This window comes from Ptiloglossa arizonensis, chromosome 11, assembly GCF_051014685.1.
Source record: "Ptiloglossa arizonensis isolate GNS036 chromosome 11, iyPtiAriz1_principal, whole genome shotgun sequence".
Lineage (NCBI taxonomy): Eukaryota > Metazoa > Arthropoda > Insecta > Hymenoptera > Colletidae > Ptiloglossa > Ptiloglossa arizonensis.
In genome coordinates, this window is record NC_135058.1 from 15346946 (window position 1) to 15373805 (window position 26860).

At 35.3% G+C, this 26860-nt stretch overlaps 4 protein-coding genes across 11 annotated transcripts; 3 read left to right on the forward strand and 1 right to left on the reverse strand.

The window, feature by feature from the left end:
• Window positions 1-10980, forward strand: LOC143152928 (putative cytochrome P450 301a1, mitochondrial). Its single transcript, XM_076323556.1, has 11 exons — window positions 1-87; window positions 1507-1712; window positions 2572-2818; window positions 4918-5034; window positions 5158-5234; window positions 6903-7098; window positions 7183-7342; window positions 7548-7717; window positions 8081-8159; window positions 8338-8535; window positions 10798-10980. The coding sequence occupies exons 2-11, from the start codon at window positions 1514-1516 to the stop codon at window positions 10903-10905; spliced, it is 1551 nt and encodes a 516-aa protein (XP_076179671.1). The 5' UTR covers window positions 1-87; window positions 1507-1513; the 3' UTR covers window positions 10906-10980.
• Cyp301a1 (Probable cytochrome P450 301a1, mitochondrial) lies at window positions 10731-26818 on the reverse strand. 8 transcript variants are annotated; one of them, XM_076323549.1, is made up of 14 exons: window positions 26492-26818; window positions 23444-23557; window positions 18755-18955; window positions 17652-17916; window positions 15942-16021; window positions 14371-14755; window positions 13544-13660; window positions 13019-13095; window positions 12706-12907; window positions 12313-12475; window positions 12035-12204; window positions 11810-11888; window positions 11390-11593; window positions 10731-11165 (listed from the first exon to the last, which is right to left on the reverse strand). In XM_076323549.1, exons 5-14 carry the CDS (start codon window positions 16018-16020, stop codon window positions 11058-11060), a joined length of 1584 nt encoding a protein of 527 aa, XP_076179664.1. In that variant the 5' UTR covers window position 16021; window positions 17652-17916; window positions 18755-18955; window positions 23444-23557; window positions 26492-26818; the 3' UTR covers window positions 10731-11057. The 8 variants fall into 8 exon arrangements, with proteins under 8 accessions (XP_076179664.1, XP_076179669.1, XP_076179663.1 ...); XM_076323554.1 differs by having other exon boundaries at window positions 14371-14749; window positions 18688-18955; XM_076323548.1 differs by having other exon boundaries at window positions 18688-18955.
• Window positions 19070-22668, forward strand: LOC143152592 (uncharacterized). The gene is made up of 7 exons (XM_076322890.1): window positions 19070-19123; window positions 19167-19244; window positions 19895-20096; window positions 20227-20244; window positions 20423-20442; window positions 20520-20640; window positions 20711-22668. Exons 1-7 carry the CDS (start codon window positions 19070-19072, stop codon window positions 22666-22668), a joined length of 2451 nt encoding a protein of 816 aa, XP_076179005.1.
• Window positions 25118-26337, forward strand: LOC143152867 (uncharacterized). The gene is made up of 2 exons (XM_076323446.1): window positions 25118-25880; window positions 26044-26337. Exons 1-2 carry the CDS (start codon window positions 25218-25220, stop codon window positions 26284-26286), a joined length of 906 nt encoding a protein of 301 aa, XP_076179561.1. The 5' UTR covers window positions 25118-25217; the 3' UTR covers window positions 26287-26337.
• Window positions 26819-26860: the final 42 nt, after the last annotated feature.

Consider the following 26860-nt stretch of genomic DNA (forward strand, 5'->3'; position numbering starts at 1 on the left):
GTTCGTGTTGGTTAAGAGTGAACAATACAAGTAATCGTGTGTTATTAAATTTTTGTTACAAGTGAAGAAGATTTTGTACCTATTGTGGTAAGTATCGATAGATTTTTATTACAAAATTACGCTTTACAAAAACATTCTTCGTGGAAGGTTTAGGGTTATTCTCGAAACAGTGGCGTTCAAACATAATCGTACGATTCTCCGTTCGTGAACTTTAACGAGGTTAAATAAATTCTAAAATAAATAAGTAATTAAATAATTTTGAAAACGTATACTTAGTCGAGGTAGAGTCGTTACGGTACAAATAACGTTGCCACGAATTTCAGACAATTCGATTCAATTGTAATCTGTCGAATATACGAAATTAAATTCGATTGCGTTGCGCGGTGAAACGATCGATTAAATAAAAAAAACCTTACGTCGTTTAGATCGCGAATGTTAACGACGTTAAATATATTCAATAACATTTAGCAGTACTTACGAAACGAAAACTTGGTCATGGTAAAATCGTTGAGAAGCAGGTTACGTTGCCATGAGTATTGTGACCGTGCAATTTGTTTTTTTTCTTAATCGGTCGAGGTAATCGTGGAAATGCAAAGATCAAATTGCACGGAGAATCGCTTTAATTAAATTATTTGATTCCCGTTTGGATCGAGATGCGATCTGATGTACCGTGATAATCGATCAAAGTCTTTCTATGCGCATCTCCTGCTCTCCTTCATCTCGACATAGAATTGGGAAAGTTCTAACTAGAAAGTTTGAAGTCATTATCTAGCGACTTTTTATGGTTACCACGGAATGGAACCTGTAAAGGTATCACCGTTTCTACATCAAACGCGTTTCAAACGCGAGAGCGACGCCATCGAACGATTTACGACCTGTTTTCTTTCGGCGTAGTAAACAATGAAGAAAACAAATGAAAAATTTGAAAGATTTTATTACTTTCTCGTTAGGAGTCATTAAAGCGTAAACTTTATTTACTGTTGCGGGTTTATAAACTTGTGCACGGCTGGTAAAACTACGATACTGTATAATTATTCGTTCGATTCCCAAAACGGTTGTTATCGAATCTAAAATCTAGAAACCGTTATTTCTTTCAAACTTCCAGATACTTCCTTGCTTGAAATACTGTTTCTCTATTTGCAATTTCTGTTTTCCAGTTCATATTGTTTTAGAAAGTATCCGATACAAATTCTTACGTTTTGCCGCGTATACCAAAGCCACGTATACAATTTTGTAACGACCGTACCGATCGTGCCGAAGTTTTCGAATTTTTCAAACCACTTTACACACTTTGGAAATTTCTCCTCTTTGATATAATGCAACGTATCACCTCGGTCGACGAAAAGAACTGTGTAGATCGTACGCGAAGACGTCTTAGATTTCCTTAGATTTAAATCTTTTTCTTTTTTAGGTTTGTACAAACTATAGGAGAGACTTCTTTAAAGTGTCTATTTTGTAGAGATGTGATCCTCTTTTGAATTTCTGACAATTTTCGATTTGTTTCAGAATAAAGATGAGTATTTTAAGCGGGAACTTCGCTAGATCATTGACGCACGGTATCAAACGATCGAATAATAATCTCAGGATGTTAGAAACCTTGGTAACGGAGATCGAGGAACAAAATTGGTCGCGGTGTCGACCCTATGCCGAAATTCCTGGACCAAAACCCGTTCCTTTTTTGGGCAACACGTGGCGATTCATACCGTTCATAGGTATCACTCATTTGCATGTAGCCTAACATAGCTGTAAACATCGTGGATTTGAGTTTTTACAAGTGTGCCTACTGTAATTAATTCCTCGCCGGTGGAAAACGCTTTCTACTGTTTTATTCACGAAGAAAAATTCATAAAAAAAAAAGAAAAAAGAAACTCGACCGGTTGTAACTATTTTCGTTTAATTGGTGAATGTTATTCGATCTCAACAAAGGAGCTATACTGGATTGTATTAGTTTCGTAAGAAGATAAAAATTCACATACGTAAGAAGAAATTGTTTAATTTTTTGAGACAAACTTTAGGTACAATTTTAAATCGTGAATTCGATTAGATATACTTTACTATGATAATAATAATTCTAATGATACTAATAATAATAATTACAATACTGTATACAAATTTGATACAATGATATTTAAACTGTACGCGTAAAAGTATAACCTGAATATTTCACTTTTCAACTTTCAAATATATGAAAAGAACAAAAAGTGCACACGGTGAACAAACGTAACGATGTACAGGGCGTTTCATAAAATAGGGACGTATCTTTAGAAACGTATGTTTTAATTCTCAATGCACAAAAATATTTGAGAAAGTAACGGTTACATCGAGTATCAGTTTTACCTTACAACAAAGTTCTTAATTCGTCTTATGAACTGGAGGGCACGTTTACCTAATATTTTTCGTTTATTTCACATTCGTAAATTTACTTCCTGAAGTTATGGCCGTGCATTCATCCGCGTTCACCCTGTACTTCGGTACGAATGCGATTCGAAGCTCGAAGGGAAAAGAAAGTTTCGTGATAAATATACCGTGTGATTAATCGACCCGAAAATATCAGGGACCTGTTTGCTGCAGGTGACTTTCAGATTCAAGCTGTGGACCAAGTGTCGAAGAGATTACACGAGGAGTACGGGGATATCGTGAAGATGGAAGGGCTGCTCGGCAGACCGGACATGGTTTTCATTTACGATGCGAACGAGATCGAACGTATCTTCAGGCAAGAGGAGAGTATGCCGTACAGACCCTCGATGCCTTCGTTGAATTATTACAAACACGTGCTTCGAAAGGAGTTCTTCCGTGGAAATGCTGGTGTGATCGCCGTGTAAGTTTCGAAGAACCTTAACAATTGAAAATTGTTGTAATATTAGTTTCTTGATCTAAATGAACGCGAACGTATAATTATCTCGATTTTACTATGTTTGCAGATTTCATTATGCGGTATAATGGTCAAACATTGACATTATGAATCGTGTAGCGACAATGCTAAAGCTTTCGCTTGGCAAACTAGTAGAATAGCAAATATTTGCCATGTCTATTAAATACATATGCGTTGAGTGCTCGAGAGTGCGCTGGAACATCATTGTACTTTCGTTCTCAGGTGTTCTTCAACTTATCGTCAGCTTCTCATTCGTGTTTTGCATTATGATCGGCAATCATCTTTGCGAAACGATCTTTCGTAGCTTCTATCAAATAGAACATTCTTCGTAAATGAATGTATAAGAAACGTTGAGTAAAATTTGTTTTATACGAGTCTTCGTTTTTGAGAAAAAGTAACATTGAAAATGATTGAAAGACATCAAAATATGACAAGGGTTGAAAAAAGTATTTATCCTGATGATACTTAATATCAATCTATTGTTTATCGGAAAGAGGAAATGTCGTCGAAAATTTATGAGCTTATAAAGTATGTACATAAATTAATATGTAAATTGTGTTGAAGGTCTGCAGTAAGTGCAGTGCAACATGCATTCCGAAACCGCTAAATAGTGACTCATACGAATCACTTAGATATCTTTGTGGAATGTAAACGTACCAGACAGATTTTTAGTGCTAATTTATTAAAAGATCAATATCCTGAAAACAAAATCGATTCCTTAATTTTAATCGATCATTTTTATCATATAGAAGAATTACAAAATTAATATCTTTTGGTAATTATTTTCTATATCTAATACTTGTGTATTCTCAAAATCAAAATTGTCATCTATGTTTTTATTATTTTTGATTGCTGTAACGTGTCCAATCTACCGTAAAAAAAAAATGTACCGTAACGAACCGTAAAGAGTACATTTAAGTGATTTTTTATCTCGATAAAGAATTTTTGTTACACGAATTTATAAATAATTTAACCTTTTCAGTGCCCAGTTATTCTGATAAATGTGTCGTGCGTGTACAGAATGCTTTGCTTCGAATTACGGCATATAAAAGCCACTGTTTCTAAACTCGAGTGCCCTCTTTGCTGTGTACGCACTCTGTGTACGTCTTTATAGTCATTCGGAAGATCACTTCGTTCTGCTTCACGCGTGGCTGGTCCCTTTCTTTTTAGTTGGGAAACACTCCATACGTATCGTTTAAAAAATAAACGGATGGGTAAACACGTCCATGCCATTACCAGTGCACAATATAAAAGCATTTGGAACACGTCCGTAACAGCCAAAGGGTTAAATTGCGCAATACTTGTTCCAGGCGTGGCGCATAATTCGAATAACATTATACATTCTTGCCACGCGATAGAAGGGAATAAAATCCACGACCAGCTTTGCCCAAACTAGGGTGAATTTCTATGTTACGTACGCTAAGCACGTTACGCGACCTATTTGAAAGTAAATCTTTCGCAAACAGATACGAACGCACAATTAGTTGTCATTTCCTGCACGACAGCTACGATTGCAATTGCACCGAAATACGATCTACTTCCGCAGTATACGTTTACCAAAAATGTGCAACAATGTATGTCAGATTTCAGTTTTGTAATGTGACTCTGATTTCTCTTTACACGGTACATCGGTTGGAAAGCTGTAATTGTGTTATTATCCAATTTGTGCCTCGCGTTCCATATACAAGCTCATCTTTAAAAAATAATCTTTCCATTGGTAGAAATTTTTCTTTCACTGAAAACGAAGTCAATCCTACATTTTTACAAGCCTCCGTAAATCAGTATTGGATAACTTTCTAACAATTTACCGAGCAATACCATTGTGAAACAAGTAACACTTTCTAGTCGATTGTAGAATTTGTTGAATGTTTCTCGAAGACCTCTATTCTGGCCGAAAGCTTCGTGATATAATAATAAATACTCACAAGGGCCCAGAGAATAAAATTTGCATCGCGATGTTGTATATTGGCCTTCAAAATTAAAGAGAAATAATTATAGGTCCCAGAAAGGGTCCCAAATTGTTCTAATAAAAGTAATTGTTTCAGGCACGGTGAGGATTGGTACAACTTTCGAAGCAAGGTGCAACAGGTGATGCTGCAACCACGAACCGCAAGAATGTACATTTCTGCTATCGAGGAGGCGAGTTTGGCATTCCTTAAGAGGTTCGCCGTTAAATGGCCCTGTTAAACGTGTTTCACATTTTCGAGTTTCTCTATCTTTTTGCGAAACTTCTTTCTCCTGTCCGTCCGAGTCCTATTTTTAAATCGGTCTTGTCCATTTTCCAGAATATCGAAACTACGAAACGAGAACGACGAGGTGCCCGATGATTTCCTCAACGAAATACACAAATGGTCTCTGGAGTGTGAGTAGAAAGCAATGGGAACGAACTTTGTCATCTCAGATTCTAATTATCATTTTACTAACCGTAGCGTCTTCTTACTGTCACTCTTCTCTGGATTTCTCTTCATCTCAGAATATGCTTTTTTTTATAATTAATTACATTTATATTCTTTGCTTTATTCACAGTCGAATTAATCAATTTATCGTGCATTCCTCTCGAACCTGTATTTTTTAATTTTAGTTATTTCTATGCACATATTTTTGCTACATCGCATTTATTAACATATATATTATTGCACAAGTTGTCCCAGGACTTTTCGGTCAAAGTGTAGTAGTATACTCTGATAATAAAAAGAAGAAAAAAATATTATGTATACATATTCCTTTACATTTTTGTAAAAATGATTTTAAATTATAGATTTCTACGATAGAAATAGAAACGTTTTATACATCTTTGCTCTAGAATTAATATAATACTGGTTTCGTTAAGTTAATAGAGTAATATACATAGGTCAATGATACGTACTTAACTTTTTTATACGAAATGTTTTTACTACATCAGGTTACTAGCTATTAGTAGTAAAAAAAGAGTATAATTATACTTTGTAACTGTACTCGTGCATATCATTGCATAGTAATAAGATAGGAATACAGAACATCTAAAGTCGTTTAATTATACTTTATGACTTTTTTTTTCTATTTCCAGCCGTTTTAATGATACAGTCTACCCCTCGTGCATGGGGCACCCTGTAGACTCTATATTATAGAGTGACCATAGTGCGTGGTAATGCAGTATCATCTATTGAATGATTTTCGATTCTATCATCAGCTGTTCACTTTCATCGCAAGCGAAAGGCGTCCCTGATTCGAATCCCTGTCGGAAGTAGTGTTACTCCATTAGTTTCCTAATTACGTCATAGCGTTTGGACAAATAACGAAACTAACGGTCTTTGAAGATATTTGTTAACACCCACAGCTTCTCCGGGCTTACACCAACTCCTAAAATATCTACGTACTTCCCACACAATTCCCTATTCAGAAACTGTACGTTGGTTATGGATCGCAATTAACATAACATTATTTTGAAATAATATTTTATACGTATTTTAAAAATTAAAAATTATTAGAGACGATTTTAGAAATTTTACTGCTGAAGGTTTCAATTTGTACAAAATTTAAAGAATAGTTAACTAACGCTTATATTATATTATATTAATTATAATTACATTTTAAGAACTTTTATCAGGCACAATATGCCACTAGAAAATTAATAGCAAAAAGTTTTAGGAAAATGATGCCTTCAGAGTTTCTAAAGATTAATTTCAAATTATTTATTAAAAGAAAAAGTTAGACAAAGTTACTCAGATTTAAATATCGAATAAGCATACTTAATATTCCTTATAATTGTTCTCAGAATTCATTCATATTCTATTGAATTTTGTCACAAAACACCGGATATTCTAGTCGGAAAAAAAAAGTTGACCTTTGAATCTCTTCAACGCCTTGACCTGTAAAGAAACTATGGTCACCATATTATGTAGCACTCGAGGTGATAGAACTTTCATAGGAAATACTTGGTCCTATTGTATTTAAATAAACGAAGATGTTAAGATGTGTTTCTAACGGGACAACCTGAATTTTGTTGTTAAATTATCTTGAGAAATTTGAATGCCAGTGAAATGATTTATAGCCATCGCACGTGTGGCGCTCGACGTACGACTGGGTTGCCTTGATGACGACGCTAACGAAGAAACTCAAAAGTTAATAGACGCTGTCAGTACATTCTTTGTGAATGTAGGAATATTAGAACTGAAGATCCCATTCTGGAAACTGTTCAACACCCCCACTTGGGTGCAATATGTGAAGGCACTGGACACCATCGTGAGGTGAAATAAAATAAATAAAAATTTAGGTGTAACGTATCGATTTCAAAGAGCCAAAAAGAACGTACAATTAATTCTGATTCTCAGCATAACATCGAAATTTACTGCTGCTGCTCTGACGAGGATAAAAGAAACACCGAAATCTGATAAAGAACCATCCCTCCTGGAAAGAGTTTTAGCTCTAGAAAACGACACCAAGTTGGCCACGATACTCTCGCTTGATTTGTTTCTCGTTGGAATTGATACTGTAAGTGCCAGTGTGACAATGTTTATAATTTAATAAGAAAAATCATGATGAAATAAAACAACAAATTCCAAGATCAAAATACAATTGTCGTAAATAATATTGCTCTTAGTATTAAAAACAAAATCTACAGTCTAATTAATTTGTCGCTAATTGATCCGACCGTGAAAAGAATCAAAATTTTAAATATTAATATTTTTATCTACAGACTTCCAACGCGGTGGCGTCAGTGCTATATCAATTAGCTCTACATCCGGATAAACAGGACATCGTTTACAAAGAAGTCTGCAACGTGCTTTCGGACAAAGACACGCAACTCGCAGGAAGGCACTTGGACCAATTGAAGTACCTGAAGGCGTGCATCAAAGAAACCCTAAGGTTCGCGCGTTAACAGCCTAATCCTTCGAGACATTGATTTTAACCGTTAATCTTTAATCTCTTCGACGGGATTGACTCAAGTAAACCGAAGGTGTCTAAGTAAAACAGGCTGAACAATTTCTTCGCTTCTTTACATTTGCAAGTTGTTTTGTTAGCACAGCTTCTTAAAGTTTTAATTAGTATATTAAACGAGCTAACGTGTAATTTGTAGAGCCAGCAACAATGGAGCATTTCGGTACTTGAAAATTCATAAATGTGACCCAGTTTTTACCAAACCCGATTATCTCAAAAAGGAAGACTTGTGCAAAACAGTTCTGTGTGATGATTTTGATTTATTATCACTTGTTTCTCTTTCTTCATTAGAATGTACCCTGTTGTTATCGGCAATGGACGATGCATGACCAAAGACACAATAATTAGTGGATATCGTGTACCCAAGGGCGTAAGAAACGATTTTTCTCTCGTACAGAATACTACTCGCTATTTTTATATTAATTATAATATAAATAATATATTTATATTAATTTTTATATTAATATATGATTTATTAAACGATAATCAATCTCGACGTGTACTTTTCACGGAGCAATCTTCAACGATTATTTTATTTGCTCGATCAGGTCCAAGTGGTCTTTCAACATTACGTGATAAGTAATCTCGAGAAGTACTTTCCACGGAGCAAAGAGTTCCTCCCGGAGAGATGGCTGCAAACCGACAGCGTGCGTCACAGTTTCGCGTCGCTTCCTTTCGGCTACGGAAGAAGAATGTGTCTTGGCAGACGTTTCGCTGACCTCGAAATGCTGGTTGTCATTAGTAAGGTAATATGTACAGAATGGCTCATGTAAACGGGAACACCTGAATATCTCCGTTATCTACGGATACATGCAAGAACTGTTTGAAACCAAGTTGAATCCTTCGCGAAGACTAATGATAGTGAAAGGAGACTCAAGGTTTACTCAAGATCATGCTCTCAATGTTTTATAAGCAGAATTTTTTTTTTTTTTAGATAAATTCTTTTCGCCATTCTGCGCCTAGAAGTGTTAGTGAAAAATGTTTAAAATATAAATTCAAAAAATATTTCAAATAAAAAATATAAACGAGTGAAATATAGAGAAAATGCTTGTTATTTTTATTAATCTTTGACTACAGTGTATACTTTATTGAGAAATTTGAAATAGTATTCGTTTTTTGCTGAAACAATATTTGGTTCCATTTTAAGAAAATATCAATAACCATTTTTTTTTTTAATAAACGATACTTTCATATTTCCACGGGTAACAGAATTTAGATATTTCCATTTAAATAGTTCGCTATTTTTGGTGCGTTGAACCGGGCTGGTTATTTATTACGGCAGACCGTTATTTAGATAGACTTAATGAATTTCAGATTGAAAAATCTACAAGCCACGGTACGGGAAAGGAATTAAAATGAAGCACATTTAGAGGGAAATTTATGCGGTGACTTTTTATCTGACGAATTAAATGATGGGTATTAATAGAAATTAGAAAGGAAACGGATATGTTCAGAGCAAGATTTATAATCTTGTATCCTAGATTGTACACTATTGAGTGAACACGATTGATTAGTTTTAATTAAATTTAATAACATTTATTTTTCAATATTCATAAGTCTAGCAACAAACAAGACTTTTGAAATGGAAATATTGTTATCTATATTGGATACAATTTCTCCACGTTTCGGAAATCATTTAATAACGAGTAATTGCAATTTAGTGCACCACATAGAAATAGTACCAAAGTAATAGTATCAAAAGAGAAACCGTCGACATTTTTGGAATTTTGTGACAAGCATACCTGAATATTTACCTTAACTACAGTGCCCGTTAGTTTGTCAGCGGTCACACTGAATAACCGCGAACAATAAACGTCGTGTCCAGACGGTTCAGTCTTCACTCTTTATTACGGGACACGGTATGGCTGCTTAGGGTGTTATTAATCTGTCACTTCGATGCCGCGGTAATCCGTGCAGCTACCTGTGTGTAATACGGGCCTTGAGCCTCTTTAACTTCCTGAATTTATTTCTACATTAACACGATGATGAAAATGTTCCCAAAGATTGGCCAGATGAATATCTCACCTTGTCACGGAACTTCGTAATAATTGTTTACGTAATAGAGTTTTATGTTTAATAAAAGTAAAAATTTCAGAGAAGCGAGTCTCTATATACAGGACGTCTATGTCCATATATGTAGACATATAGGAGCTCGAATTTTACGAAATAAATATTTCGAAACAATTTTTTTCACTTCGTGTGTAGAATCTGATGAATTCAAAATTGCGTTTTTATATTTATTTCTTGAAGGTTGTTTCAAAATTAACTTGATCTTTTACAGATAGTATTACTGCACTTTCTTGATAATATATTGTTACTATTTCTTAATAATTGAATGTAAATTCAGGAAAAAAGATAAGAATTGAAATAAAAATATTATCTGTTGTTAATTTTAATTTTGAACATTTTAAATATTCGAAGCAAATGTAGGAATAGAAATTGAAGGGAAACAAAAATTTTCAAGCAATATTCTCAACCCTGGAATTTCCCCGGATAATAAATTATATTAATAGTTTTCAATTCGTATCGTTTTCTATTACTTTCTATCAGAAAATTCCACGAACCTGAGACGACAATAAACGCGAAGAACCTTTTCAAATGAGATATTATAATAAATTGGGGTTTTATTGCATGTGCCGTCTTTCTGTAGAGTAATTCGACAAATCCTGGGTTGTCCCAGGATTACTTGTAATTTTGACCTGCGATGGGCAGAGACCTGGAAATCGATACCTAATCCTTCACTGTCTTTGAAGAAAAAGTATAATTTCACTGTTACTTTCAATACTTACATACTGTGTATACTTCTCATTTATGCTGTATTTCGCGTTTCATATTTAAAACTGTCTATTTGCTTTATCTGACATTTTAATATTATTGCACGGAGATTATTATAAACATTTATTTAGTAGAAGCAAGGAAGTAAATAGAAATGTATTTAAAGACACGTTACATTTTATTTCTTTTACAACTTACTTTTAGTACTTAATAATAACAATTTTTTGTTTTAGATTTTGCAGCACTACAAACTAGAATATCATTACGAGAAACTTGAGTATCACATCAATCCTATGTACACGCCTAAAGGACCTCTGAATTTGAAATTCATTGATAGGTAATCGGTTTTGGGAGACTTAGATTACTATAGATGAAATGTTCATTATTTATTTGGTATATACAAAAATAAAGAATTAAACTTACAGTCACTGTATTCACCCTCAAACATCTTGTATTTATTATTTCCACTTTCGATGGATGATTTAAGTTTCGACTACCTTGGTATCAATTTGAACTTAAGTTCCCCATCAGGAGCATACATAAACGTGACTTTGTATTTTAACGGTTTGTGATGGTACTCCAATTTGTAAGATCGTATCAACTGAATGTTAAAGAAAAAGCATTATTCGTATATATTTTTTTCGATAACAAAACTTGGTACACAAAAATGTTATTCCATATTTATTTGAATATTAAATGTACACCGGATGGAAACCAATAATAAAATGTGAACAGAGAATTTATTGACGATAGCAGGTTAACAGCAGAAAAGGAAAAATTTCTATAAAAATTACGACATATTTTTAATAAAACATTTTTACATACCTTAGCAAGTAGCACTTGCATTTCTAAATCAGCGAATCTCCTACCTAAACACACACGCGCACCATGACCAAAAGGTAAAGATGCAAAAGGGTGCAACGTCTCGTTGACAGATTGTTTAAGCCATCTCATTGGTTTAAATGTTTTGGCATTCGTCACATACTCTTCCATGTTTCCTGTTACAACTGTTGGAAATACAACTTGTACCTACAATGTGTAATATTTATGTTAGAATTTAAAAAACTTCTTTATAAAGAAATATTGATTGAATTATAATTGCTAGTACAATTAATTATGAATTGAGCATATATACAATATATATATGGAGCATGAATTGGCAGAAAAAGAGTAGAATTACTTCCATAGAGAATAATGACCCACAAACATAGAAATAGGTGTCATCGTTAAATGCTCATTACTTACTCCTTTTGGTACATTATATCCACAAATTATAGTGTCATTTTGCAGTGTTCTACCATTTCCAATAACTGTAGAATATACTCTGAAATGTCAAATTGTAAACTATATATTTATCATTCCACTGTATAAGTAGTATCTTTAAATACAATTTTCATTACTTTAAACATTATTTCCTTCTGTATATTTTAATCAAAACTCTTATGTAAGAGTTGATTAGCTATTTTATACCTGAAAACTTCGCGGATAAAGGCTTTCATATAAATTGCCTGATCGAGATGACTAGTAGTAAGGGGAACAGATGGATCAGGAATGATTTTTATAAGTTCTTGGTAAATCTTTTCTTGCTCCTCAGGCCTGGTTGCTAATTGATACAATATGGAACAAACAGCCATCGAAATCTACAACACAATACGAATTAATACACACATTACTTCATCAATTTATACTTAATCAGCAGCTACAATTTATTGTGAGAATCGACTACTATTGTTATTAATTCTACTTACTGTGTCAATTCCAACCAAAATTAAGTCTAAAGCGAGGATGTAAGCCATTTTGGGATCAGTTTCCTTGGCTAGTATCCTTTCCACTAAAGACAACTCGGATTCATTAACGACCTGTTTGGTTTTTAATCTTTCCATCGCAGCATCAATATATTTCATACACACCCTGCAAAATAAGAATTTTAATTCAAGTACAGTTGAAGGAAGAGAAAGATAAATTTAAAAAAGAAAATTTTCAATTCATGATAAAAAAACGCTTAAAGACAGTTAAGAATAAAACTTCAGAAAGCTTTAAATTCTTCTGATAGTTTAAGAATGAAATTTCAGAAAACTTACACTTCTGGTAGTCAGTGTGTTCATGTTTAATTATTAGTGATTATCTGTAACTCAACTCACTGAATAAAGTAATCCATATTGCGTACATATTTGGTCCAAAGAGGGGTAGGCACGTATCTCCAATAAGGAGCTTTTAATTCGAGTACAGCCACATTTCTCAAAGCATACTTTGCCGCATCGATAATCTTCTGAGGTTCTGAATTTGGAGTCAAAGTACCACCAAGGCATCCTAATCTTACATCGAGCGCAACTCGACCTATACCTGTACAAATTACGACCTTATTTGACTTGAAAGTCTCATAATACTTAAAATACCCTTCTATTAGTTATTTAAAAAGTATACTGTCTCCTCAAAATTAAAATTTATACGAACATTCTAAAGCCCATTTGTGTATTTCATTATCAAAGTCTCCTGGTAGTTCTCCATCTTCTCCTTTAATTTCTTCAATCCTAAACAAATATATTTATCAGTTTATTTACAATTCTTATACAAATATTTTATTATTCTATGTTTCACATTAGACATAGTTATTATTTTATCAATGAGTGATGCAAGTAAAAAATTGTGTAAGAACGTGTCGCATTTCTTTAATAAATTTTGAATATTTTAGCGTTTAAATTCTCTTTCTCAAGACCAATATCATCGTTATTCTTTATAGTTTTCGTGCTACTATACTGCAAGTAACTTTAGAATACAAAAATTTGTCAATATAATATTAGAGTAATTAATTCGTAGTATCAAAGTGTTGTACTACATGCTACTACATCTCGAAGTGTTTATCCTTGTGCAAAAAGAATGTCAAATAGTTTAGCGAACCGCAATAAAATCTACCTTGAGAGTCCAAAGTTTCACGCATCGATTAAAATAATTTCGAGTTATACGGTTACGCATAATTACCTTTTTATGAAGTCGGTGGTGACCACCTCGATGGGCGTTATGTATTTTTTAACCGTTTGCGGTTGAAGAACTGGTTTCTGAACCCGCGTACGAAATTCGCGCCAAGGTTCACCGTGCCTGAAACATGAAAATAATTTGTTATACCATTTGAGATTCACGTGTTTCATCGTACTGTTAGAACGAAGGCTTTGACACGTTTGGATGTCAAGGAAGACGACACACGACTGATGAAACTATTAATGTAGTAATCCGAAGACTATAGACTTAATGGACATTACATGTAAAAGGTTTTACGATTATTTCTTCGTTCGAGTAAAAATAAAATCTTTTCTAAGAAAAAGAAAGACGGTTTCAGACTCTAATATTAAAGCAAACGATAGAATCCTTTAGAAGTCGTACAATTATTGAAAGTTGACATTAAGAGGTATATTTCATAACCGGTTTGTACCGTTTTTATAAATGGAATATGATCGAGTCGAAAACCTTGAGTGACTATGGTCATTGAATTCGTCCGAATGTGTATTACACTTATGCATATTGAGAAACATACAGTTCCATTTGAGAGAAAGTTGGTGACCTTGAAATCTCCTTGACAGCTTCGTGTACAGAAAAAGCAAATTAAGCTAAAAAGTTAAACCATTTTACCTTTACGTAATACTGAAATGAAAATGAAACAAATATTTCACATAAAGTTTTTATACCACCCTGTATAAGAACACTTTTCACCTCGAAGAGACATAGATTTCTCAATTTTTCGAACTATCTTTTTCTGAACTATCATACGTCTCAATTTTTCGAACTATCTTTTTCTGAACTATCATACGTACACTCCAACAACACCGGGTAAATCCCCGAAGAAATTCTTCCTGACGACGCTCTTATAATGTACCAAACAGGGCATAGACGGTCTGAAAGGTGTCGGTCCCTCTTGTCTGTAGATCTTTTCGATTTCGTTAGCGTCATAAACGAATAACAGATCTGGTCGGCCTATCAAACCAGTCAGACGAACGATTTTCCCGAACTCATCGTAGAACATCTGCGAGACTTTAGCGACGTCGGAGATTTGATACTGGCCGATTACCGGAAACAGTCGCCAGGTATTTCCAAAGATTGGGATCGGTCTTGGTCCTGGTATCTCCTCGTACAACCTTGCCTGAATCGTGCAATCGTGTTCCAATGTGCAGTCCCTTGTCGAGGTCACTGCACCTGCACCTAACAATGAAGTATAGTCGCCAAACGCAACCTGAATGCATGATCGGATGTAAATCGACCGAATCCTACTTTCTTTCGAGTACCAACAGTATTTCCAACGTTTACAAAGGTGTCATCTCTTTTTATTAATACACCGATCATCAGACTTCAACATTTGGAGGAAAATTTTTCTTGTATCGTTTTAAATATATTATTTGTATCGTGCAATAAATGTCCCCATTCGTATTGTGTAATAAATATCATAAATACATTATTTGGATTCGGAATTTACAATACATAGGATAGTAAATATAATTTATTTATTCGTGCAAAAGTTAGCTTTTCAAACATTTATTTGAAACGAAGGTTTCCTTTGAGTAACTTCTTCGATGCAGTGAATACAAAATTTAATCGATCGAAATCGATGAAAACTATTTTGAATTAATTAAAACAAAAATAATGGAAATTCTTTGGGTATAAATCCAAGGTACGGATATTCTCTGCTTTGTTCAGGGGAAGACTTTTAAAACTGTTTAGATACCATTGATTTACGCTGACATTTCAGTGACATTGTCGATGTGTGCTTAATTTAACCGTGAATAGTTATATTTGGCGCGTTACTCAAAGTAATTAGCAGATCATGCGTTTCTAAAAAATGAGTCAAGCATCGAGCATGAAAGGAATCCTTTGTATTTAACAAGTAATTGCCAGTCAGGTGTGAATTTACATATTTTGCCGCGAAGGTGTAATTGACTGGTTTATGAAAATATTACCGCGAATGTTTGCACAAGATGGTGATTCCTGAGGATCCGTTTAACGTCTTGTTAGTTTAGTCCACGTGCTGTGAAATATGTGTACATATGTAGGTATATTGAAATACTTGTAATTGAAACGAAATGTTACAGTAACGTTTTCATTGAAGATTTAATTCATACTTTTATATTTTGAATTCCTGACTAACGAGAAGGATTAATTCATTGAACATGGCGATCCGCTAATTATTTTTAGTAATTATTAAATATATATTTCAGATCTATAATTAAATTTGGATAGACTGAATTTGAATTTGAATTTTTATAGACTGCACGACGAATTTGGTGCAATAAGTTTCTACCCGTTTAGTAAAAAAGATGCATAAATTGGTCTCGTTACGCGAGACTTGAATGAACATAGTAAGAGAATGGAAATATTTTATTTATATGGTTACCTGAGCACAGAGCTCGTCCAAGGACATCTTGACCTTGTGAAAGTCGACATTTCAACAAGAACTGCAACTGGCGATTCATTCTATCGAAAATATAATCAATCGTTAATCTTACGTATATTAAAATAAAACGTGATCCACAGATTTTACCGGTAACGTGGGTGGTAACTTAACTCATCTTTTTTAATTTTCTTTTCGAGCGACGAAGAAGAATGTGTAATATTTAATACTATCGATAAAATTGTACTTGTGCGTCATATATATATAATCAATCTCGTTATACATATAAGTCACGACAACTTAAAAGAAATTTCTTCACGGACGTATTCAACGTGTATTACATACGAACTCCGCTTTCACTTTTATACATCGTGATTTTTCAACGTCTATGTTTTGTCACCATTCGTTATTATATTTTAAATTGTTTCTGTAATTTTAATAGATTCACTTTTTCAAATTTCAAAAATACACGAAGCATATTGCGGTAAACAAAACCTAAAAATTAATTGAATTATTAAATAACTTCCTTTTTCTATATATGCAGACATTTGTACGTTACGAATAAAGAATTTGAATCATCCCACAACTAATAATTGAATACGCCTGATAATTCAGTACGCATATCTTTAACCATGACCGTCTCTTACGAACGTCATTTAGCAATCATCGCGAGTCGTGTTTCGCATAGGCAAAGAAATCACTACTGAATGATTTTATGTTCTATATTTTATATATTTTATTTTTATTAATAAATTGTACGTCAACTTTGGTCGTTCTTTAAATAATTCGTTTTCTTTTTACCAAATTTTTCGAATTCTACTGTACTGATTTTATTATAAAACAATGTAATTCACAAATTAATCAATAATAACGGTGACAATAACGTAACACGTTTTGAATGATAAAAATCGAGATGTACATCGATCGATTAAGTAGACTAATCAATAATACTTATGAAACTTTCTACTGCAAAGGTGAACAACGTTCGGCAACACGTATACATGTACTTAATAAATAAAAAATTCAAGTCAGTAATATCCTACGAAGTAAATATTCAAAACAGGGGGAAAAAGTCTAAAAATATTACACACTTTCGCATAATTTATGAAAATTTATATAAATATAGTTACCGGTGAGCTCATCAACAATCTAAACGAAAGAAAATGCTTCCAATATCTATTAAACTTCAATATTGACATTGCATAGACTAATACCACTCACACACTCAAATACAATAATTTTCGAAAGAGAGTCAATACATTATACTTTCGGATAAATATTAACAAACGTTCCTTAAACTTGATTCCTTTGTTTCGTTACTCGCGTCCACGTTTCAAACGTTTTCCCCTAATCACGTATACACGATCGTCGTCTCACTACCTACTATTTAATCCTTACAATTACGGTACCCGAACACCCTTACCTGAAACAGGCTGAAAACCTCAATCACGTTTCCTTTTATATGCCACCGAGTGTCCCGTTATCGAGCAATCCTCACCGTGGATAACAATCGTGAATTGAACCCTATTGCGTTACCATTCTAAACGACTTGAATGGTCCTCGCGCGAAATCGTCGCGCGTCTTTAACACCTCCGATCGAAAGACGAGCGACACATCGGTGCTAATCAAACACCGCCAATGCACCCACGAGGTGATGATGCACTCTTTCAAGAAGTCCCGTTGTAAATGGTACTATATAGTGTGTATACTTACCGAGGTGAACTCCCCACCTTCGATGTATCTCCCTCCAACGGGTTAGCGGTCCGAATTCCCTGTTCTGTGATGGCACACCATTGCTCGAGGAACACCCATCATCGTTCCTCGAGGAATCACTTTCACACGTAGCACATGCTCGAGTTTTATTTTCACTGACTTTCATCTCGAGCGAGTCCTCCTATACGTACCAGTAGTTGTATATGCACGTTCATTTAACACGTTTCCTGTACACGAGTGCTACACACTCGTACGAGCGGTTCATCTGTAACATTTAAGTGTACTAATTAATATTACGCGCAGAGGGTGTTATACTCGAAACGGGTCACTCGTTTGCAACGATACAAACAAATGTTTGGTAATTCGAACAGTTTCGAACATTATTCTTTTCGTAAAAATTTGATAAATATAATATTTCCTTTCGATAAAAGAATTTCAATTTTGATCTACATATATTCGTTACTTGTAAACATACAATAAAGTATTTGAAGTAAATTTTAAACAATTAAATGTAACGCAAAAAACTTACATAAACTATTCGCTTAATAAAGAAACTATTAAAATAAAAATCCTTTAAAATGTATTACATGTACCTATAATTTGTTATTTCAATCCTAATATCCCATACTCTTTATTTCAGTTCCTTTCATCTTTCAAAATCTGTACACCACAAATATTTTAGTAAATATATACGCGAAGATATTATTTTAAATAATTATTATCTTCAATTAATGCATTAAAGTATTAAACTGATGCTTCGCAAAATATTACAAATATATTCTGATAATTTGAACACGTATGATAAGCAATAAACAATAAATATTGTATATTTTACCTGTAAAATCCAATAGATTGCGCAAACATAATGCAAACATATTAACGTTTATCAATATCTTTGAATCGATCGAAGTACAGACCCTTCGATTGTTCGAAACGAAAAAATTTCGACCTACGTCGTTTTAAAGAAAAAAAAATTCATATAATCAGAAAGAAGCCTTATCGAGATACAAGAATTTAAATAAACTGTGGGCAATACGTTTAACAAAATTGTTGAGCCACCGAGCCTCCCTCGTTCGAAGAAACGACATAAGCCTCCTCGTTACCAAGAATCCTCAGGGTTGGTACCACTTGGGACCCTGGAGTAGGGGTAGACGAATATAATAAGAGGCCCACAGGGGTTGAACGATCATTTGCGGTACACAGTTGTCAGGAATATTTGTCACTCGAACGATACATCCATGCCAGTACGACCTGTGCTTCAGTTACCAATCGAACAGCAACATGACAAATACAGTCTGATGAACCTGTTTGCAAACACGCGTTTAAAACGAATTCGTCCGTTTACAGTTTAATAAATTTTATTTTAAAACGCGCACAGTTCTTCGGTGTTCCGTGATAATATAAATAAATATATAAAAATGGCTGTGTCGACGATGTGGATCAAGAGCAACATGTTCCCTGGTGGCCAATACGTGAGTATTATGTTCGTTAATCGTTTTGTGTAATCAATTACAGAGCTTCGAGTTAAGAATTGCTTTTTCTATAGATCTTTACGAAATATTTAACGAAACGGTTTCGTCAAAATTAGTTCTTGTGTTTTACTTACACGAATAAAATATAATTTTCAAATCGTCAAACTAACTTGCACTTTTGTCTTGTGAAACAAAATACACAATCTACATTTTCAGTATTAAAAATTGAAATATTAATTGTATTAATGTACAGAGAATGTAGTTATGTTGGAATATTTAGTGGTATTATACTATCTTGCATTAATTACCGTCTTCGTCGTACACGACTGACTCTGCTAATTACCAGTGGCACAATAACTATCGAATATACAAACACTTTCTGGCGAACTTCAACGAAGCGTACGAAATGAGAGAAAACTGATATAATAATATTTTCCCCTTTTAATGCTAAACGACACTGAGACAAACTACAGAATTCTTCGATAAGTATGTACTTTCGTTCGTTCTTGTAAGTAAATAAAATAACATTCTCGAATAGACTCGAATTTACAATAGAAACGTCCGTATGTAATTTATTTTTATTTTTGAATTAAAGAAAGAAGAACTAGACACTTGAATTTTGCACGCATAAACTAAAGTAAACAACGAGCAAGATTTTAAGAGCGATTGTAAAGTCAAGAAGAGATAATAAATTCACACCGTGAACAAGATTAAAGTATTTATAAACGTTGGTGAAATTTATGTGGTACGATTATCGATTTTGTTAAACAGGAACGACAATTGACCGAAGCAGAATTGAAAGTTCAACGATCTCTATTGAAGCTTTCCATTCCGGATTGGTATTTGAATAAACGTTCAAGTCCACCAAAAATATTGAACAATGTCACTCCGATCGAGTTTCGTCCACCGTCGTGGAAAAGTTTTGGATCCAAGAAGAATTCTTCCTTGAATTCGACATTCTCCAATCTATCAGGTATTTATAAAGATATTCATTATGGATAACGTGTAACATTACGTTCACTTATCTTAAGAGAGCACTGAGAACATTGTTGTACTTTCTTTTTCATCGTTAAACTCATTATATACCAATTTTCTACTAATAGAACATTCAGAACAAACTTGTTAGTAAACGCATTTTCCATAGTAAATGAAAGAGTAGAATTTTTTGTGTAGTTTTATGTACTCACAAATATTTTTGTTGCAAATATTTCTCCACACAAGATTAGGTACACACAATGTTTCTCTATCTGGTATTAACACTAGAACTACCAACAATGAACGTATTACTATTCGTATCAGACTACATACATGTCTTTAAAGTTAGATAAGGCGAGAAGAAATTAATTTAAAAATATAATTAGTTGTCTATTTTGATAATTATCCATGAACATTATAGGCAAAGACACCGTTGATAATTGAATTACTAATAAAGTTCGAAATAAGTCAAATCGACCCGTTTGGTAGTTCTACTGCTAATTCGATTAAAATAACTTGCTATAGACCTGGATCAGCCATTGGTACATAAACAATGTGAATGATTCTATCGCTCGAATTCTATCTAAAGATAATCACGTCTTTAATGTCCAGTTTCAGATGCACCATCGTCGATCGAATCACCGAACACTGCCAAGATCGTCAGTCACAACGAAACCTACAAAATACCTCGGCAACAAAAGTCCCCGGAAGCGAAACACCGCAAATCGCCGTCGAAATCTTCGCCCGCAAAAAAGGAGAAGCCATTCGACACGACGATCCCGGAGGTGAAGTTATCGACGAATATCAGCAAGACCTTCCCAAAAGTGTCGCCCTCGCGAAAGATTCAGAACATAAACATCGTCTTTCGACCCGAACCGCGAACGACAGTCACCTCCATCGACACGGTACAGGATCCCATCGATGTCAAGTCCAAACGCAACCCCCTGGCATCGAAGAAGCAACAGATCGAGACCACGAGAAAGGACGAGACCGACTCGAGCAACAAGAACGGAACTCATCGAACAACGCCAACGAAAACGTGCAGAAGGAACAGTTTTCTGTCGTTAGACAACACGGAGATGTGTTTGATGACGCCCAAAGCGAAAGGATACTTCCGAATGCGCAACAACGGCGCACCGAGGTTCTCGCCGGCCAATCTCTTCTCTTCGACCATTATCGAGGAGACTCCTCCAGCGAAGAAAGTTCTGTCCCGTGGAATCCTGGAGAAATCCTCCATCTTCGAAAGCAGCAGCAGCAGCTCGACCGCGCGCACCACGGAGAAGTCCGAGAGTACACCGAGGCTGAAGAAACTCTCGCGAAGTCTGCTCGAGAAAACATCGTTCTTCGAAGACACCGCAAAGATGGGAGTGTCGCCTAGCACGGTCGAGACAACGAAGAACGCACGATCGAGTCCATCCCTGCAGAGGAACGTTCGTTCCGTCGATCCTGTCGTTTTCGAGGGAAACCATAATTCCGCTTCGAGTCCGCCGCTCCCCGTGGTGCGCGAGCTGGTGAAGAGATTGGAGGTCTCCGAGAGCACTGTTCGTCAACCGGACGAGAACCTGCACCTGGCCTGGAAGAGCAAACGGTCTCATCAAGAGAAGAAAGCCAATTCAGAGCCGAGACCAACGCCCGCGCAGAGAAGAACGAGCCTCGACTCGAAGAATCATCTCGCGGCGTTCGCTCTGCGAGAGACCAGGACGAACATCGAGGAACCATCGCCGTGCACCAGGTTCCTTACCTCGAAACGGAAGTCCGTGGACCTGGAGAACGTGGTGAAGAGCAAGCAACCTTCTCGCGAGAGGAGCGTCGTTCGTGGAATCATCCAGACTCTCACGGAGAAGCTGAGCAGATCGTCGTCTCGGCGGAACGAGGACGTGGAGGTGCATCAGAATTTCGTGAGGAAATTGGTGAGCGCGTTGGAGAAGGGAGGAAACAGACCCGTCGTCGAGGAATCTTTCAACGAGAGGATCGACGAGGATACAGGTAGCTACAGCGAGTCCGAGGCAAAGTCCTGTACGTCCTCTGCCTCGTTGAAGGACACCGACAGTTGCAGCGACTCTGACCAGAGATCACCGACTCTAAGTAGCCACGACAGCGACAGGACCTTCGTCTGTGGAACCCTAGCCACCGAGAAATCTTTGGAGGACGAGGTGAAGTCTCGTCAGGACGAAGATTCCGTTTATTGGATACCAGTGTCCAGGTGCAAACTGCCCCGAACCAGCTCCCTGTTGAGCTTGACGTCCAAATTGTCAACTAGTGGTCAATCACCCTGCGTCAGTCCTATCAGAAGCGACAGCGAATCGGAAACTTCGCCGATGGCGCCTTGGGATGCTACTTTCAAGAAGAACGCGCTCTCCAGGAAGCTGTTCAGGATCGATGAGACCGTGGTCATCGATTCGGGATACTCCGATAGGTCCGATAGATCAACCGTTGGATGTTCCATGACAGACAGTATCTGGTCCGAGGATATTCAGAACAATTTTAACTCGGAGATCAGGTCTACTCGGATGAAGAGATCCTCGAGACGCAAGACTATCGTTGGGCACACGTTCCGTGTGTCTGCTTGAGGATACTCTAAACTCCGTAGACACTCTATAGGTTTTTAGGAAGCTTGAATTGGATCCGAAGAATTGGTATTGTTGGACCAAGTTGTACTCTTGCGTTTTAAGATGTAATGTTGTTGGACCAACTTGTATTCTTGCGTTTTAAGCTGTAATGAACGAGATATTAGCGAAATGCCTTTGTAATACAATTGGCGATCAACTGACGCGTTTAATCGCAAACAATGTTCGTTCCTCCTGAACAAATGCGTCGTTCGAACAAATTCTGACCAAAATTTGTACATTGTAAATTATACACTATTGTACACTCGTAATGTTAGTCACGTTTTCGAACGAAGTTGTACTATTATCAATAAATTTGAAATCTTCTGTAGTATGTATGTATCACGTATTATTGAATATTAATTTTAAAGAAGAGGCATTTAAAGATAATTCGAGCCATCGATTTACGTATTCGAAGATATTACTTTATTGCGTTGATTTTGAATTTTTCATCGATTGCATTAGACGTGCGTTGGGTGAACGATATGCGTATGAGTTGTATCCGAAAATGATTTCTATTTGCACGAATGAATATTCTAGTACACGTGTTCATCAAAACATGGTATTGTTCACTAGATGTACAATTCACTGATGTTTCATTTGTGTACGACTCTGGCAATTTGGACAAATGCTTAGATATTGGACATTTCTGGCTACTATTTAGAAATAAATAGTTACAATCAGAAACGCCATATTCTTGATGATGAAAAATAGTAATATTACTCTTGCGTCGACTTACGAGAGCATTTTGTCAATTAATTATATTGCAACCATTCAGGTTGAATAATCGCTGTTTTCCTTCGTTGAAAATTCCAGTGGGTGCAATTTCGTAATTTTTAAAAATGAATCCAATCTGAAAATTAAAATTTAGTTGTAGCACGAAATTTAATATTATCTTATTTGCCAAATAGTAAATAATGTGATACAAAACAGGAGAAAGGTTTGTTATTGGCGGAAAATGATACTTCAACAAACTCAAATTATACAAAGAAGCCTTTTAAGTTCTTGATATAATACCAAATGCATGATTCGACTTAAATCTTTATTTACCAAAAATTTGTAATAAAAATATAATTGTGCCGATAAACAGTTCATTTATAATAATGCTGTAATTGTGATATGTAATTAGGGCACTTACGAAACAAAAGAATAAAGCAAAGTTGATGGGAAATTTAATTTTCATGTAGTTTTTTTAAATTACTTGTAAGCAAGTATTACCGTTCCAAAGTTTTACTGTAAAGTGACACTTTAATCTAAGAATTACAATCGAAGATATTTTTGTAAATCGTTTTAAGTGATTTTATTTGAATCATCGTGGATCACGTATGAGCAAACTATTGTTAACAGATGCGCGATACGAACTCGTGTGCCGAATTGTTAATTAACGTTTGGAATTCCAGACGTTCAACTGTTTTTTATGTAACGTACGTATGATGACACACAGAATTTGTATGAATAAATAGTCACAAAATCCAGCTCCTTTGTTCCGTATGATTGAAGTCAAACCGTATGTTCGAATACCAATAAAAAGATGACAAAAAATGAACGACTATATCTTAAATTTATTTTCTTTCTTTGTGCGCGGGCGATAAATATATAACTTCCCATTTATTTAGTATCATTTTATATTATCTTCATTACTACGTCATTGTTTTAAATTTAACCCTTTTGTTGCTAAAAAATTATGTTGACCTTCAAATCACCTCTACGCCTCCCAACTAAAAAAGGAACTATTACTACCGTATTGTATAAATATGTTGCAAACATTTTGTAAAGAACTCTTCTCCCCGTTATCTTCGTACAATAAAAATATTAACATTGTTTCCATTGGGACACCGTGTATAAAAGTTCATTCGTAAGAAGAATACCAAAAGAAAGAAATTAATTTGCCTCGAGCGACTCTGAACAGTACACATTCTCGCTCGACCTCTACGATGCGTGTATTATTTGACAGAATAACAAAATTGGCGTAGAGTTTCGTCATACAGTACCAAACATCGATGTAAACGCGTAACATCGATGACGAAGCGAACGAACCAGTGATAAAAATCGACCAAATTGTACTTCCCTTCGATTAACAAACATCACGATACAAACCGAGTACGAAGATGGCATTGAAATTCAAAAGCTATCGTTCCAAGTCCACCTCGAATATTCTAGACGAAGTAGTAGCGAATCGTAACGAAAAGGTCACGGACAATTCTTCCGTAAATAATCGTTACAGAACCTACACCATCAAGGACCTCGAGAAAGAGAAGAGATGTTTCGCGAAGACCTCGAGCTGCGAACGCGAACGAAAGAAAGGACAGAAATCGCAAAATTTCGTTAAAAAATTGCTCACTTCTCTGGAGAGGAAGAACGAAGTCTGCAAGGCGGACGACGAGTTTGTTGCGAAATATTACAGAAGAAACGATCACGCGACTTCGAATTCGAACTGTTTCAGAAGCGATGTCGTGCGCCAGAATTCATGCAGAATAGAACGAAACGAAGATCGTAACCACCCTCGTGCGAGAATGAACGAGAAGTGCTCGATGAATCGTAACCTGGATATAGTTTCCAGAAATAAACCAACTGTATCGGCAAATCGTAAAATAGGAGAGCAATTTTCGTTCGTGAATTACGGTAAGAACAATGACGCGAAGGAATCGATACTGAAAAATTTTCACAGAGAAGAAAGTGTGTTTAGAACGAACGACGAACACAGACGCGGACATCGAGATGAAAATTATGTACATTCACTGTGCGGTGAATTATCTCGACATTCTCAAACACGCGAAACAGATCTTGGTACTAATGAAAATTACGAAAGGGAGAGGTTTCATAATTGTTCTTCTTTCGATCCCAACCGTGCTCCAGTGAAATTGGACAATCGACGCGATTCATTTGATTCTTGCATTTTAAGAACGAGTAACACTTTGGAAAGAATATTCACGAATTCGAAGGAGGAATGTGACGTGACGCCAAACGGACGTTTGAAAAAGAAACGACAGAGATCCTTCAAGGACTTTCTCGGGTCCATGGTAGGGTGGAAAAAATCGGAAACGAAGGAAAAGCCTCGACGTTTTATGTCTTGCGAACATTTAATGAAAGAAACGAAAACGATCGATTCGAAGAATGTTAAAGTATTGTCAAGAGCTTCGTCTTTAAAGGCTGTGAACGAAGATAACTGGATATGGGTAAAACAAATTTATATTAAATACATATACTTCTGAAGTGAACCTATGACAAGAGACTGAATGTAATATTGTTCATTGACTGCTCATAAATTCATTCCAATGTATTCATTTTTAAATAAATTCTTTTGTAATTATAAAATAATGAATTAATTCAAATGTGTAGATTGGAGAACGACAAGCGATGATTCGTCCGATTTACGGGAGGAAAAGGACCGAGCAACTCTTAGAAACTCTTGCAAGAAATAAGAAAAAATTATTCGGGCTAAATGAAAGTGTAGAAAATCTCGTAAAGCCCTCCGCAATTAAGGATATAGTGAAACATCTTTCACAAATTCCGGAAAATTCACAGACTAATAATAATTTCTGTGAGACAGAAAGAAGATCGATCATTGAGAAGCGGTATTGATAAGAAGAAACCATATTGGACGAACATTGTTACTTCTAACAAATAATACTTCTTTTTCGAAGTACTAAAACACGAAATATTTTATGTAAAAGAAAAATTTATTTGTATATGACTGTGCAAAACTAATAAATTAAATTTACTAAACGTAAATCTCTGTTTTTAGACATCAAAAATAGATATTGTTTATTCCTTATTTCTTATTTACCATTTTCTAGCCATTACACGCTACGAAAGCTGTCGTCTGCTATTTACAACATGACTTATCGTTATTGTACTTCAATTATTTATTTCATAGGTTGTCATACTGTTCTTCGACTGCTACTTCACTTTCCCTCATCCGCTCTCGTTTTTTCGTACACGCTATCCTTTTCTTTCAGTATTGCGTTCAAATAAATTTCTTTCTTCATATACCACTTCAGGGTATGCTTCCATCAACAGTATAATCAATTCGGGATATATCTTGAAATTCCTAAATGCCTTTGTATGCGCTTTACTCTACCGACGTAAGATGTGTTGAACGCGCTTGCGTCAAAGCGAAAAAACTTTAACATAGAGTAACTTCTGTAGTTTAGTG